The sequence below is a fragment of the Chinchilla lanigera genome, unplaced genomic scaffold (genome assembly GCF_000276665.1).
Source record: "Chinchilla lanigera isolate Chin_1 unplaced genomic scaffold, ChiLan1.0 scaffold00053, whole genome shotgun sequence".
NCBI lineage: Eukaryota > Metazoa > Chordata > Mammalia > Rodentia > Chinchillidae > Chinchilla > Chinchilla lanigera.
The window spans coordinates 7,016,036-7,032,635 of NW_004955454.1; the positions used below are offsets into that span (position 1 = coordinate 7,016,036).

Genomic DNA, 16,600 nt, shown 5'->3' on the forward strand with positions numbered 1-16,600 from the left:
CATTTTCTTGCAAATCATTTTGATTGTGTTCTACAAAAGCATCTTCCCTCAACATATGGGGCGGTGCAAACGGTCTTTGCCTAGAGGTGGTCTGAGAGTCACTGTTTGGAGGGATATGATGTTGGTTTGAGTTTCTGTGTGCATACCGAAGTGATCCTGTGGATGGCTATGGTAGGAGAAAAAAAAAAGGATTTGGAGCAGGCAGCTCTGGCTTCCCCTGGGTCTGCCTTGTCCTAGCAGTGTGACAGGATGCAGTGTGCCTTGTGTGAGGCGTTTGCTATTCTGTAAACAGCAGCAGGGGCTTTGTCATGGTGGTCAGGTGCTGTGTCTTACCCATCTTTGTGGTCACACTTCTGACAATCAATTAACACTAACTGAATGAGTAAATGAACACTCATGTAGGCAGGAGGCATACAGCATTCTGGGCCCAGAACTGAGACGGAAAAGGTGGATGTAGGGGTGAGGAGGATCTTAGGGACTTCACATTTTGGTGACAGGAGCATACCTGGTTTTTTCTGCTTTAGGCTGACTGTATACATTTGGTTTGCAAGAAATGGTCTGATTGAAGTCTCTGAATTAAGATAGGCATTCAATTCCATCCTTCCATTCCTCCATTCTATTTCTATTCTGTCTCTGTTTGCTTCACATTCCCTTCCTTGTCTCCTCCTTCTTCAATCCTGCTTCCTCTTGTGCTCCACCCACTATACTTTATACTGTCTCCCCTCTCTCTTCACCCAGGCCCTTGTTTTTCCAACCCCAGGAAACATGCTGTTCCCCTAACTTCATCTTGTACACGAACAGGTCTTGTCCTGTCATCACACCGCTTGCGCTGCTATTCACTCTACCCTGTATTTTCTTCCCAAATTTCCCACTTTTCAAACCCTCACTTCCTCTTATACAGTAATGGTTGTGAAAACCTATGTTTGATGTGTTATTTTCCCCAAATCCTTCTTAAATCCATAAGGGAAAATAAAACGTGTACTTTCCAAACATTATCTCCAGCATCAGGAGTGGGAGGACCACCTGGAACGAGGCAGTAAATTGCCGGACCCCCTGTGCCGCAGGGAGGAGGTGCACTGTAAATTCTAGTCCCGCTCTTCCCCCTCCCCCCGGCCTTTCCCAGGGTTAGAGCCCCAGGCTAGAGCTCACTCACATGTTGAAGAGGTTGAGGCCGATGCGGTAGAGCCGCTTGCGCAGGGTGTCGGTAGAGAGCGTGGGCGACTTGCAGCTGGCCGGGTTTTCGCAGTGGTAGCGGGGCAGACTCAGGATCATAGCCTGCAGGGCCTCTTTGGATGCTGCGGCCGACACCTCTGAGCCGGACTTGGCTGATTTGGTGGATGTGCTGCTGCTGCTCAGCTGTTCAGAGTTCTCACCTCCCTCGGTCTCTGCCGCTTTCCCTGCCTCCCCAGCCTCTTCCTCTTCTTCCTCTGCCTCTGTGGCCACGGCCTCCTCCGCCACCGCCTCAGTGGCCACTGGCTGCTGGGTGTCAGGGGCCTGGCCCGCTGCCGCCTCTGTGCCTGTGTCTTCTGCAGGCGTGTCCCCTGGGCCGGTGGCAGGGACCTCCAGGGCCTCACCCTGCTCGCCTTTGCCGGCTGTGGGCTCGGCTGCGGGCTCGGCTGTGGCCTGAGCTGGCTGCACGCCCAGGCAGTTGGCCACAGACAGAGCTGTGGAAGAGGAGACAGAGATGTTCTGGTTGGCGATCTGCACCGTGACGTCCCGGAAAGCCATCATGAGCGTGCCGCCGTGGCCCTGGGGCAGGCCCGCAGGCTCCGCGGCCTCATCCCCAGGCCCTGGGCCTGTGCTCTCAGGCTCTTGCATCTCGACCTCCAGGCCAGGCTGCCCTGAGCCCGCGTGCAGGGCCTGGTGGATCTGGTAAGCGCCCCCCTCCTGCAGGGAGCACATAGTCTTGAGGCTCCAGGTGCTGAGGGCATCGTCAATGGACTTGGCCAGGGACTGCACCTGCTCGGTGAAGGAGTCCTCCAGCTCTGTGAGCGTGCCCGCGAAGGTGGGTGGCAGGGAGGGCGAGCGCACCAGTGGCAGCCCCACGAGCCCATAGCCTTCCATGAGCGCCTTCTCGGCTGCCAAGCTCTCGGCAGTGGGCGCCCGCACCTTGCGGAGGGAGATCCGTCGAGGCAGGCGGCTCTCCAGCAGCGAGTTGCGGATCTTTTCGAAGTTCTTGCTGAGCTGGTACTGGCGGAAGGCGGTTTGGATGGTGCAGGCAGCGCGCCGGGACACGAGGTGGCCCCCGTATTTGTGTTCTAGCATTTCAATCTGCAGCAAGGACAGAGGAGGAAGGGCTCTGTTAGGGACAGATGTCACACACCCCCGCGGTGGGGTGGGGTCAATGCCTGGAGCCACCTGGCCCACCTTTGGCAAGGACTCCTGGGGCGCAGGTCTGATAACCCCGAGCATGTCCTGGCCTGAGATCCCAGGTCCTTGGCAAGACTCTAGAGGGTCCGGGTGGAGAGTTACTCGAGTAGTGATTTCCCAAGGGGCAGTGCGGAGAGGAGTTGCTGGTGGTGCTCAGTTACAGCTGCAGTGGTGGTAATTAAAACGTGTTCGCATCAGAAATGCAAACAGAAGTATTTATAGGTGAAATGCATTTGTTTGATTTGCATTAAAATACTGTAAATTTGCATTGGAAGGGTTAGAGAACATTAATATTAATGAAAATATTAACAAAAATGGTTGGATCTCAGTGGTGGCTGTATGGGAGTTTATTACACTATTATTTCTACTTTGGTACACGCTTAAGAATAATGAACAGTGAACTATGAAAAAAAATGCTTTCTAAAACCCCCAAAGCACCTGCTGGCTCTGTCTCTGCCCGCCCCCTGCATTGGGGTCCTTCCCTTTTCTTGGGAGCATCAGGGAGATTGGGAACAAAGTTTGATCATCTCTGCTCTCAAAGTACCCAGCTCTTGCGGTGTGGCCCGTGGTGGGTGCTCAATACCTGTGGACTTCATTAAAAGTTGGATGGAGTCTCAAGAGTCAAACCCCTCCAGAGCACCATGGCAGAGTTCTACAATTCAAGTTGCTTCTGTTATCTGCAGTGGGCATTTTCTAGCCGGGGTATGGTGGGGGTGGCTTAGGGTTTTCACTTAGGCACATCTGGCCCCAGGAGAGCTTGATCCTGGGCTGCAGCGTCCTTGCTCAGCTCCTCTCAGCTCTTAACGCCATCTATGGTTGTTTCTCTGCTTAGGCTGCTTTGTTCTTGCTTCTTCTCCTTTATTAAACTTCTCAGGAAAGGACTAGAAAGACATTCCCCTGAGGAATGAGTGACTAATACTGTGTAATCATGCCTCCAGAGGGCTTTGCAGTTAATTGAGGAACAGGCAGGGCTTACATTAAGAGGATGGGGTTGATTGGTGGTAATATAGACTGGCTGGTCCTTAGAGAAGTTGGGGAAGTGAGAAAGTGTCCATGGGCACCAAGGTGATGTCCCGTCACAGCCATTCCCACCACTTACACACTTTCATTCCTGAACTAAGAATTGGGAGAGGTGGGGTGAGATCCACTGCTCAGGATGGGAACATGACCATTCCCATAGCCCATAGGTCATGCAGATAGGCGGGCGAAGTTTATCCCTCAGTACTACACTGCAACCTGCTTCCTGCTCTACTTGGCCGTTCAAAGGGTGCAGCTAGGGTGACTGCCTCCCCATACCCCCTAGTGTGTCCTTGGTTCCCTCCTCCCCACAGGAAGGGTGGTGCCCCATATCGGACCAGCAGAGGTATCCGTAAAGCCCAGGAAACCCCTTACAGACACAGCCCTATTCCTCAGGGACAATCCCAGGTAGGATGTCCCTACCTGGGACATCCCGACACTGTAGATGTCTACAGTGCTTTCTACACTACAGTGCTTTCCTCCAACCCTTCCAGCCTTCCCATCCAGTAGCACCCCATCCCCAAACCTAGGGGCATCATGCTGTCTTCCCTCTCAACCCAACATCCAGTCCTACTCTTCAGGGGCAGTTGGAGGCTTATTCAGATGAAGGCTAGATGGCCCATAAGACTTCTTATGTGACTGCTGCCAGAAGTAGCTGTATTTCACAAGGTCCAAAGTTCTGAGCAGGGTGAGGAAATCCTGCCAGTGAGTTTTGATTGAAGTGTCTTTGAAGTGCTCTTAAAAATCATAACAGAGGGCTGGGGGTATAGCTCAGTGGCACACCTGCCTGGCAAGTGTGAGGTTGTGAGTTTGATTCCCGGTACAAAAAGAAAATCATAAAAGAATGGGACTAAGGGTGTAGATAAATAATAGAATTCTTGCCCAGCATGTGTGTGACACCCTGGGTTCCACCTCTAGCACCACACAAAGCCAACCAATCAGACAAACAACAAAAACAGGTGTATTGGGTATCTACTGCTGTGTAACAAATTACCCTGAGCTACTTTAAAACAAACCCATATATTTTCCCATAGTTTTGTAGATCAGTAGCCTGATCACACCTTGTCTGGGTTCTCTGCCCAGGATATTACCAGGCTGAAACCAAGGTGTCAGCTGTGGCTGAAATTCATCTAAGGCTTGAGACAGTTGCCTAATTGGTCTGTGTCTAAATAGGATCTCATGCACCCAGAAAAAACATGGATATCCACCTCAGAGGCTTTCTTTTCCTACTTCTGCAGAAATGATGCTAGAAGGAAGAGAGCACTGTAGCTGGGATCCTTCTCTCTGCCGAACTCGCATGTACCCTGAGGCCTGAAATGGAGATTTGGCCTTGGCCTGGACAGGCATGTCCTCTGAAGGACAGTGTAGAGGGCCAGAGGGGACTCATCACTAAAGCTGACTCTTTCGCTTCCAATTTCTGTCACCCTCTTACCCCTCCTCAAGCACCATGAGACCTGACAGGAGGCCCAGAAGTCACTCTGTCCTTGTCCTTCTAGGGAAACTCATGCCCAAGAGCATCTTTTCAAGTTATGAGATGCTACTGGCAACTGAGAAAAGGTTGGAAACCCACTGCCCGAGACGTGTGTGACACAGGAAAGGGGTCTGTTCCCTTGGCACAGCATCCCTCCATCCCGTGGAGGCAGCTGATTGGCTGAGATAAACCTTAGGAGGCTTCTACCGGTCAATGTCATGTTTCACTGGAGCAGAGAAGAAAATCAGACTTAAAATTCTTGTATCTCAAATTCCCTATAATGAATGTGGTCGTTATGTATAACCTACATTGTACCAATAAATTTAAATAAACTAAAAATAAAGTAACATTCTTGTATCTGTCCCACCAAGTCCCCCCTAGACGTTAAGCGTCCGGGAGACAGAGGCTTTGCTGCCACAGTTCCCAATACTTGGACAGTGCTTGGCACACAGTACGCATTCAGTGAATATGTATTGACTAAACTAAAGCGTTAATTGCAGAGTTATCTTTGTGAATTTCAAACAGAAAGCTTCCTCATTGGACTGGAGCAGAGAACTCACTCCTCTCCTCGCCCGGCATCCTCTCTACTCTTCCTGGCGTTTCCCACCTCTGCCTGCTCCCCTCAGGCCTGGGAGTTTAACCCGGGCAAGTGCTTTATCACAGAGCCGAACCTCCACCCCCAACCTCCACCCTTCTGCTTGGTGTTTTGTCACTGACCTGCAGATACCTCCCAGATCTCCCCAGGCTAAAACAAAGCTCCACTCAACTCCCCTGCCTGTGGGGCACTAGACCAGTCTACGTTTCTACTCCCACGGAGAGTCTTCCAAAATGAGTCCCCCCTTCCCCCTCCAGGAACAATGCCAAACTACTACTCCAGCCCCATACACTCACCGCTTTGCCCTCTGGCTCCTGCTCTCCCTGGTCCGCTGAACTGGGCCTCAGCGAGGTTGGAAAGGCCTTGCTGAATCTCACAGCCTGACCTCAACCTCTCTCCCTACTGCAGCTTTCTTCAGCTCTTCTGGCCCCATCTGTCTCGGTTGTCGTGTTCCCATACAGCTCCTCAATCTTAGTCTGTGGCCAAAAAAATGCCCACCTGTGCTACTTACAAGTCACAGATGTACCCTCTTCCACTTTCCACCTGCATTTTAATTTTTTTTCCTACATTTCTGTACCTCCTCCTTGACTCCCATGTTGGAAGTCATCAGAGCGCATCTGGTAGTTGATAATTAATAACTAAATAAGCAGAGAAATTTCTCGGGCAGAGCCTTTGCGACCACACAAATCATATTCTACAGGTTGCTGTCTCCTCACCCCTCCTCCGCCTTCCCCCGGAGAACCTCAGAGTAAGTAGGAAAGCTTTCTCCTGGCTTTCCACACCAAGGACCTGGTGGCCTGCCTGCGGTCCTTCCTGCACAGTCGACGTTGCACCCAGCCCCTCGGCCTGCTCCACCCGTCCGCACTAGGCCCTCCTGCTGGCGCAACTGCTCAGCCTCCCCAGCTTCAGTGTCCCCCACCCGTACCCACTTCCTTCGTGTACACGTGGTCCCTTTTCTCAGGACCACACCAGTGTGCCTCTTCCGTGAAGCCTTCTCCCTCCCTAAACAGACAGGCCCCCTGCTGCGGGCCTGGTGTACTGAAGGCCGTTTCAAGCATCTCTTTGACTCTCAGTTTTCTCCGTGATTCTTTGCTGTATTTATCCCACGCAGCCATCCCTGTCCATCTTTCCCTCCCCCAGACCCCGAAGGAGTGCAGGTTATCTGCAGCATCAAACAGGCCTTGGTCACCCTCGGATGCGTGGGTAGGCCTTGCGCACTGCTAGCTTGGAGCGACTGCTCCCTGAAAGGGGTTTGAACTTCGGTTACTGGCTCATTACCTCTGGTTCCAGTCCTTCTAGCACGAGCGTCTCCCTGATGCTGCCTCTGCCTGCGAGCCCAGACCGCACAGTCCCACCGTTTCCTCCGTCCTGCGCAGCCCACCCTCAGGGCTCACGGTCACCTCGCTGCTCAGAACCCCTGCGCTCATAAACTGTCCACAGAGGCGAGGTGGAGCCGTCTGCCTCTGCATCCCTTGTGCCCAGCTCTGTGGCAGATCCATGGCTGGTGCTTAGTAAATGTTTGTGGACATGAAATAAACTGAGCTCTCTCCTATGCCCCAGGGGAAATAAAAATCCAATCTCTCTTTCAGAGCCAGGCTTGGGGCCAAACGCTCCATTCTTCCTCCCCCGCTGTGTTCCTCCAACCGCGTTCTCATAGGACTGGGGACTCAGCAGCACCCCAGGTCAGCGCCACTCCCCCGCCCACCCCCACCAGACCCTCCAGCCCCGCCCCCCACCATCCTGTTCTTAACCAGGGCCGGGTCAGAGAGCTGGGAGGTGGATATGGCGGGGAGGGGGCTCTGGAGCTCCCCGGCCAAGGAGCAGCCCTCCTCATTTCTCCCTCAGCCTGTGAATCATGGGTAATTGTGGACTCACCTCTTCCCAAGAGAGCAATCTCTCAGCTTCTGCCAGAATCATTGGAGGGGGCCAGGGTGGGGGGGGTGTCTGTCTCTAATGAGTCTCTCAGTGTTAATTAGAACATGCTCCCGCTTTTCAGGGTACCGCAGCAGATGAGCCTGCCAAGGGCTGCTGAGCTGGCTGCCAAGTCAGGGAGCGGGGACGGGGGCAGCTGGCTGGGGAGGCAGAGTGCCGAGGAGCGTGGGCCGGGTGTGTGTGGGGCTTTCAGATGTGAGCAAGGATTTCCTCTGATCCACAGTTTTTCCGCTGAGAGCCCTGAAACCTTGTAAGCATAAGTGTCTAGCAGTTAGCAAGGCAAATCCTGACCTGAGGCTGTGAGGCCGGGTCTGGGGCGGGCAGAGGCCTACAGGGAGCCTACAGGAGGTGGGGTCCTGCGTAGGGCAGGGCTGTGGCCTCCCGGGGCAAGGGGACTGTGTCTCCTCTGTACCCACCTTGACGCCCACTGTCGGAGGCATAGTAAGTACTCCGCGTGGCAGGGCACTGCTGGCTGCTCTTGGGGATCTGTCCCAACAACTGCCAGGTAGACAAGGGGCACACTATGGGCTCAGCTGGTACCAAAGTCACAGACGGCCTCGCAGGAGGCCCAGGGCAGAACAACTATACAACACAGGTCCCTGATGCTGAATGCCATGCTTTCAGTGCTTTCTCTGCAGACTGGCACCCTCCACGCTCAGATGGAAATCTCACCTTGGAGTGGGAAGGAGCCCGGAGATGCTCTACTGCAATCCTTTGGCTCACAAATGAGGAAACTGAGGCTCAGAGAGGAAAAGTGACTTGGAAATGCAGCCAACGTCTGTTCCTTGGAAAGGTGGTCTAATGCTGGGGTTAAGGCTGTGACGGTCAAGTCCTAGCCCGGTGTTATGGTTTGTGTCTAGATGGCCCCCAAAACCTCATGCAGTCATGGGGAGAGCTTTTCAGAGGTGGCTGAGCCTAGAGTTTGTGATTGATTCATGGTCCAGTGTTGGGGTTAAGGGTGTGAGTGCTGCACCCGCCCTAGGGCAGGTAGCCTACGTACAATACGAGGGACAGAAAGAGGCTTGTCCTGTCTCCCTCTCTTGAGTCTGGACCCGAGGCTGGGGCATGGGAGACTTGTTGGGAAGGTGGCTGTTCTCCAGGAGACTGTGCCTTCTGTCCAGGATCCTGACTTGGGGAGCAGGGCCTAGATGCCATGAGCACAGCTGTACGCCCCTGGGCTTGGCAGAAGAGAGCTCTGCAATGGGACAGCCGGGATAGCTTGCTGAGCAAGCGTGGCAGAGGAGTCTGAGTGACTTTGGAAATCACACCCTTTCTACCCTGTTATAGCTACTTTCCTCAAAGGCCCCCAAAGGACCATGCATGCTCTCTTTCTTCCCCCAAGGATTACTGTGCCAGGAAGTGGAGGATGACAGAGTGGTGCAGGACGACCTCATCCCGTGGGGAGGGGCCCTGGGAAGCAGGGAAGCTCATTCATTTGCTTGCTCAGCCGTGAATGTCCATGCGGGCGTTTCCTCAGTTCCAAGGGCTGTGCTAAGGCAGAGGACAGTGGCAGGCAAGAGCAGGCCAGGGCAGGGCAGCATCTGGTGCACAGTGCTGCAGCTGCTCCCTCTGAAGCACCCTGGAGGTGCCCAGTGCAGTCTGCCCCGTCCTGCCCCGGCCCTGGTACAGCCCCGTCCTGATGAGTAGGGCAGCTACCCGAAAACACAGAGTAAGTAAAGGCGTATACCCAGCGCAGGAGATGTCTGCACTGAGACCTAAGCATAGGTAGCAAGATGTGGGGTAGGCAGGGAGTGCTTCCTACAGAGGAGATAAAATGCTCAAGGGTCCAGAGGCAAAGGGTGACTGGGGATCTGAGAGGACGGCAACAGGCGTGGCTGGGCCCCCAGTGTGGGGTTGGTCTCTGGCAGGGAACCTGGAGAAGCCTTTGTACTACACAGCGGGAGCCATCCGAGGCTTCCACGATGGAGATAGTATGATTGGTGTGCCTTTTGCAGCGATGAGTCAGCTACAGCTTCACTGTGGGATGGGGTTGGAGGAGGCCTAGATGAAGCCAGTGGAAGGTTTCCCCAGGGGGTGCAAGCAAGAGGCAAGGATGGCCTGATTTTGGGTAACAGTGGTCAGCATGGCAAGAGACGGTGGGATTGGGGAACTAGTTGAGAGGTAGCCTCTGTGGAGGTTGGGGATGGAGACAATGTACGGGAGAGAGAAGAGCTAAGGGAAATGCTCTGGCCTGGCTGAGAGGGGAGGCCTAGCAGGTGGGGAGACTAGGAGACAACGACTGTCCAAACCTCTTCCAGGCCAAGGACTGCAGGATCCCAGGGACTGGAAGGATGACTGCATCAGAATACTAAACTTCAGGACTCCAGGAGACCTGATGACAATCAAGTCCTGGCCCGGGGTTACGATTTGTGTCTAGATGTCCCCCCAAAACTTCATGCAGTCATGGGGAGGGCTTTTCAGAGGTGGCTGAACCTAGAGTTTGTGATTGATTCATGGTCCAGTGCTGGAGTTAAGGGTGTGAGTGCTGCACCTGCCCTAGGGCGGGTAGCGTGCATACAGTATAAGGGACAGAAAGGGGCTTGTCTGCTCTCCATCTCTTGCTGCTTTTGCTATCTTCTGCTGCCATGAAAGGTTGCCCTCTGCCATGTGCCACTCTGCCTTGGAGCCAGCCAATTATGGACTGAAACCTCCACAGACTGTGAGCTAAATAAACCTTTCTCCCTTTAGCTTTGGATGTGGGGTATTTTGTCTCAGCAGTGAGAGAAAAGTAACTAGACACCCAGTTCTACGCCTAGCCTCTTCCCCTTGTGTCACTAAGTTATTTCTCCCTTGTGGCATCCTTCAGGCATCTTTGTACCAGTGCCTATGCTCAGAAAACAGAGATTAATCAGTCACATGCCCTGCCTTCAAGGAGGAGCCAGGTCAACGTGGAATGCTAATGCAAGGCTGCAGGGCTACGACAGGGAGCCCAGGTCTGTAGCAACAGCTCAGAGAAGGGCACCCACTGTAGCACTGGCAGTCAGAGGGCATTGCCAAAGAGGAGGAAACGGCCAGAGAAAGACCTTAAAGTGTGAAGCCCAAAGGCAGGAGTGATAAAGAAATCTCAGAGATAGAGGCAAAGAGAAGAGAATGCAAATCCCCAAAGAAATTTACAAGGTGTCTAAAGCCCAGAGAAATTAAGCAGTTTGGCCAAGATCACTCAGTCTCTCAGCAGTGTGTGCTGTTTTCAATAACTTTCTTGCTCTAGCCCTCCTCAATCCCTTTTTGCTCTTTCTCTCACCCCCAGCCTATGCCTGGTCTAGAAAGATACACAAGTCAGGGGAGGAAAGCTATTCCCTAGGGCGGGATTCACTTGGCAAGAGGATCTAAGTGACCCTCTACCAATTCTCACCTTTTTTGGCTCAATCCTACTAGCCTAGCATGCAAATCCACTAAGGTCATATCTACTTTTAAATAAAAGTCAATAGAACCAGTCAAACTCCTTTACAGCTCTCAATATCCCATTCAGCCTGTCAGAATTAAACCAATTTTTTTGCCCAAAACAAAGCACACTTTGGTGTTTATGACTTATTGACCTTAAATGGAACTGCAGTCTCCTTGCTCCCTGGGGGGGCATCTTTTTCTTCTTGGTTCCCTATTGCCTTGTTGCTTCACATATAATAGTTACTTTAAAAATGACATTCAAACTGGATGTGGTGGTGCATGCCTGTAAGCTCAGCTACTTGGGAAGCTGAGGAAGGAGGATTGAAAGTTGGAGGCCATCTTGGGCAACTCAACAAGACCATATCTGAAGATAAAAAAATAAAAGGGGCCGGGCATGGTGGCCCACACCTGTAAACCCAGCACTTGGGAGGCTGAGGCAGGAGGATTGTTGTGAGTTTGAGACCAGCCTGGGCTGCAAAGTGAGCTCAAGTCCAGTCTGAACTGTATAGTGAGACTCTGTCTCAAAAATAAAATAAAACAATAAAAAATTAAAAGGGCCAGGGAATTCACTTGGTTCTCCCTAAGTTCAAACCCAGTACAGAACAAACAAACCAGAACAGAACAAAACAGAACAACAACACAAAAGTCACTCCATGAGCTCTCAAGACATCTAAGATGCTCTACTAGATGCTGGGGAAAGGGGGCAAAAATGAATACAAGACGGCCTCTGTCCCACGGATCAGGGATCTGGGCCATCTGAGCCCCAGATTACGTCGTGTTCTTAACAGACCGTCATCCAATAATAAAGAACTCACCGCCTTACTTATTTGTGAAGTAAGCTAAGATCCTCCCCTCTTGCAGATGTCATATCACTTTTTTTTTGCCTAGAATGATAGAAATCGTATGTCTAATTATTTTTTCACATGCCAGCCCTCTCATGTTTGAAATGTGTTTTCCCATCTACATTGTCTTCACCTGACCCCAGCTTGTTCTGTTCTCCTTTTACTGAGACCTCAGAGCACTCCTTTTCCCTCTTCAATGCGGTGCCCAGATCCAGGCATAGGCTCAGCTCCTGGAGCCGGTGTGGAAGCCCCGGCGGCTGGCCCCCTTGTCCTGTGAGGACTGCTGCAGACCCCAGTCACAGTCAGCGGACGCCCACGGCCTTTCTCCCAGGACGAAGCTGCCCGGCTCATCCCAATGCTGCAGACTTTTCTCGGCTCAAGGCAGAACGTTAGATTTCTTCCTGTTCCATTTGATTTTTTTCTCACTGAAACGATCACCCTGTCCTGATGAGTTTTTGTTTTTGTTTAACCTTGGATTCTGTCATCAAGGTACCAGCTGTTTCTCAGATTTATGTCATCAGAACGTTTGGAGAAAGTAACTTGCATGCCTTTACCAGTGCCTTAGCAAAACAGTTCTGGGAAGGGCCAAGGACAGCGCTCCACTTGACTCGCCTGGAATTGGCACTGATAGGAAAATCAGTGGGGTGTTTTTTGGTTTTTTTTTGGTTTTGGTTTGCACATTCTGCTTGAGAACAACCTCCCTGACTCTACTGTCACTTAGTCCACCTATGTCTTGTCCACATAGAGACGATGGGAGATTTAGTCAAAATACTTTACTAAAAGCCAGACACACTGCTGCTGTTCTGATCCAGGGTAATAGCTTGGCAATCATGCCCAAAGAAAGCAATGAGGTTAGTTTGGTGCTGTCCTAGCAGCCTTCTTACTGGCTTCCTTTTCCTATGATCCACCTTGTCCACCGGGCTACAGAATGAGTCTTTAGAGCTACACATGCTAGAGCCAGAAGAGATCGTGGAGGGGATTTGAGATTTAACTTCCGGTTTTGCTGATGAGGAGACCAGTGCCCAGAATACTTAGCTGGTATTCCCAAAGCCACACAGGTCAGAGGAGCAGCACCAAGGACTGGGCGTCTGCAGCTCCAAGTTCAAACCTATTTCTTACCAGTATCGCATAATCATGTCTGTTCCTAAGCAGGGACAGCGCCCCCCGCCCCCACACACACGCTTTCCTGTGGGTCTCTAACTCTCCACTAAGACATGTCATGGCATTGTGTCTTTTTCAGGTTCACAGAGGTTTCCAAGACTGACTCCTCTCTCCTAACCCATCTATGGTGTTTGTGCTCCAAAAGGGGACCTTGGGGTTTCCCCAGTTGGATTAGTCTTTGGAATACTCATCCACCTAGAAGAGGCCCCCTACTTTGTACCACACTTGCGCCTGTGTGTGCCTAGGCATGGGACTTGCCTCCCGGTGGGTATGTTAGCAAGGCTGTGTCTTCTAGGCAAAGTGGAGGTGGGGCCTTCCCTAGTGAGCAGCAGGCTGACTGCCTAGGTGTGTGGGGGGCGTGAAGTCTTTCTATGCATTGTGAGGGGTCAGAGCCCCTGGACACACTGCCTTAGGGCCTGGCAGTACAAGGATGTGGTCCCTGCAAGATGGAGGCCCTGGACGGGAGTGTAGCAGTGGCCTGCAGCCCATTCCCTGAAGAATGGGCCCTCCAGGAAGGGAGATTAGGTAGCTTGACTCAGGAGAATTGTGGCAAGAGAGCTGAGCCTTCAGGTGGGCCCAGAGGGGGCGATCCCTGGTACCCTGGACAGCCCCCAACGGCAGGGCCCCTCCCCACCCTCCCCGCCCCCCTAGGAGGCCCTGGGTACCTGTTTATTCTTTAGGTCAAGGGAGAGTTCGTAATCAGAGGCGCCAGGGGTGTGGGAGCAGGGTGCCGTCGCCAGGGCAGGCTGCTGCTGGCTGGGGGAGGCCGCACGATGGGGGCCAGCCCTGGGGGAGGCACCCCCCGCCCCCGGCCGCTCCTCCTTCTCCTGGAGCTCCTGGGCTTGAGCCTTCGGGGCATGGGCACTGGGTCTGCCGGCTGCCACTGCGGAGTCCTCCATGCCCCCACCGGCCTGCACACAGGAGCCGTCACTGTGAACAGAAGGCAAGGAGGCTCGGTTGGGGGGAGGGGCACGGGCCGCATGCAGCCTGAACGGTCTGGGCTTTCCAAAGGCGGTGAGTGGTGGGGTGTCCCCTGAAGTTCCTTCTGGGGCTGGGCTGTGTGGCAGGGAGGAGCCCCAGGCTGAGGGTGAACCTGACCTCGGGGAGGGCATCCGAGGTAAAGGGAAGGACTGGCTCTGGCCCTCTGCTCAGAAGCAGAAGGAGAGGCATTAAGAGTGACGGTGAATCCAGCTGTGCCTCTTCTCAGGTGCGTGACTCTTAGTAGGTTGCTTCACTACACCTTGGTTTCCCCATCCATAAAATGGGCATAAGACTAGGACCTCCTATAGGGGCTTTGGAAGGCTTAAGTGAGTTAAAGTTCTTGGAATCCCTTGTCTCATGGTCACCGCTACACACTGCTGTTAACTGTTGTAACTATCTGTGGACTGGTTCTCTGGCTATTGACTGCAGAGGCTTAGAGGTGGCCCCTTCCTCCAGTAACTGGCTCCATCCCAACGAGTGACGTCTAAAGCCCAGGCTTTGGTAGAAGCCCCGTTAGGGTGGGTGGCCACAGCGCTGGGCACGGCCTGTGGGAGGACTCTCTCTCTGCTGGGTTTAGGGAGGCCTCTGTTCTCCCCTGGTCCCTCCTGTAGTCCCATGGAGCCACCAGCAGGCTGGGCAAGGACTGCTGCCTGCGTGCCCATCCTAGGAAGCCAGTTCATGGCCAGGAGCAGCTACACCCCCGCCCTGGGGACTCAGCTCACTCCGGGTGCCTCCCTCCCTACCAGCCTCCAAATTCTGCTCTTTCCTCCAGACCCAGAGCTGCGCCACCTCCTCCAGGAGGCCTTCCCAGGGGACTGCGGCAACACTAGCCCCTGTCCCTCGAGGGTTACTGTCTATTTCACGGAGGAGGAGCAGCAGCATGATGAAGAGCACAGGCTCAAATCCAAGTCCCAGTCCTGTACTCTGTGGCACTGGACAAACTGCTTTGTTTCTGAGCCTCGGTTTCCTCATCTATGCAATGGGTGTACTCATGACTACTTTATGCAGTTATAATGCAGAATATGCTATACAATACTATATATAGTGCGGAGTCCACATACGCAAGGTATTCAGCATAGAGTATGTGATTAATAAATAAACATCCCTTCATAGAGCCCAGGGCCCAGCTTTGCTTTTATTCCCATCTCCCCAGTTAGTGCTAGGCAAATTATGGGTGCTCTAGCAATACTTGATGAATGAATTGAGGAGAACCCAAGGCCTTGGGAGTAGCCTTTACAGCGGACAGTGATAAAAGGCCAAGCCTGGAAGGAACCATAGTGTCACCCAGTGGCCTCCCAACCTCTTCTTTACACAGGAATTCCCCAGGTCATGCCAGAGCAGGGCCTTTCCCCTGTTGCTTCCACCAACCTTGAGGTGCACAGAGGTGATCTGCCTGGAGCTTGGATAACCAAGGTAAGGTGGAGAATCCTCTCTCTTTACTCAACCTCCATCTGTCCTTGCCTCTGTGATCCTAAAAAGGAAGAGAGCTCCTGGGCTGGCCTTGGCCTCAGGAACCTTCACCGCTACTCCGTGGTTGTTTCCTTGTGTGGCCGGCCACCAGTCAATGTGTCTGGCTACACGAAGCTCTAGATATCTTTGATGTTTTTCACTAGCATCATCAGAAAGATTTTTTTTTAAGATCTAACTTCAACTCTCCTTGCTATAGCACGTGCCTTTTCTTCCCCCGACCACATGGAAATAATCTTTTTCCATTGCTAGCACAACTTGCACCCAGGATCTGGAGGCAACACTCAGCCTCCTCTCCTCGCTCCCATCTTTTCTGGCCTGCCTGAGGCCCTGATGCCCAGCTTCTGAGACTCTTCAGGGAGCTGGTAACTACTCAGAGCTACAGACCCCTTCAGTGATGGCTGTTTGCTTGCTTTGATCGCTGGCGTGTACCTGGCAAGATGTTCCCAGGAGTTGATGCCCCCAAGCTCGGCCCATGACCGTGGAGGTCGCTGCATAAATACTTAGCACCATTGTTCCTTGGGCATGATGAGGCACATTCTGTACAGTCTCCCCAAAGCCCCAGTGGCATCAAGCCCAAGCTGGTCAAAGCAGCAACCTGAGAACTAATGGGCACTGTGTTGGCTTCCTTCTGTACTGTGCCTCATTTTCCCACTTCCCTGGGGGCACTTCCCGGTGCCTTCTTGTCCCAGAGAAACTACTTGCATTCAAACAAACCAGACTTTAGAAAAAGCCTTTGGTGTGGGCCTGTGTTTATGCGCCTCTTCTCTGGTCCTGGTGGCCTCCACGCCACCAGCTCCAGCAGGCACACACGCACCTATGTGCACACACATTCACACACACGCCACATTTCCAGCCGGCTCTGTGGCTTTGGGCAATTTGTACTCTCCCGAGAGTCACTTTCCTCTCCTGTCGCATGAGGGGAGCTTGCATTCCAGTGCTGAGGCCAGCCCCCAAGGCCCACAGCCCCCAGCTTGGGAGTCTCATTCCCCCTCTGTCCGCCTGTGTGCACAGCCTCCTGAGAGACTGAGTCCCCCAGGTATAAGAAGAAAAAGTGCTGGGAGAGGGTCTTGTGCTTGTCTTCCTTGGCTGTGTGGGAGAAAGCGGCCATGGAAGCCCTGCAGGGCTCTGTCCAATAAGGCCAAGTTTAAGGCTATATGGTGGAGGGCAAAGAAGAAGTGCTTTGGTGTCAGGAGCCTGGGTTAGAAACGCGGCCTGCTACTTTCTACGTGATCTTGACAAGTTACCTGTCCTCTTGGCAGCTCTATCTCCCCATCTGCAAAATGGGTATCCTACTAAGTACTCGCAAGCTTGCCATAAAACAGATAAGGAATAATAAGGCACCTAATAATTTATAGCACCTACTTCAGTGCCTGGCAC

General features: G+C 52.9%; 1 protein-coding gene across 1 annotated transcript in view; it reads right to left on the reverse strand.

The window, feature by feature from the left end:
- Window positions 1-16,600, reverse strand: part of Iqsec3 (IQ motif and Sec7 domain 3) — a 101,174-nt gene that overhangs the window by 37,719 nt on the left and 46,855 nt on the right. The window contains exons 3-4 of the mRNA XM_013520013.1: window positions 13,438-13,702; window positions 1,154-2,271 (exon numbers count right to left, since the gene is read on the reverse strand). Coding sequence (XP_013375467.1) covers window positions 1,154-2,271; window positions 13,438-13,671 — 1,352 coding nt within the window. The 5' untranslated portion in view covers window positions 13,672-13,702. The remainder of the gene's footprint in view (window positions 1-1,153; window positions 2,272-13,437; window positions 13,703-16,600) is intronic.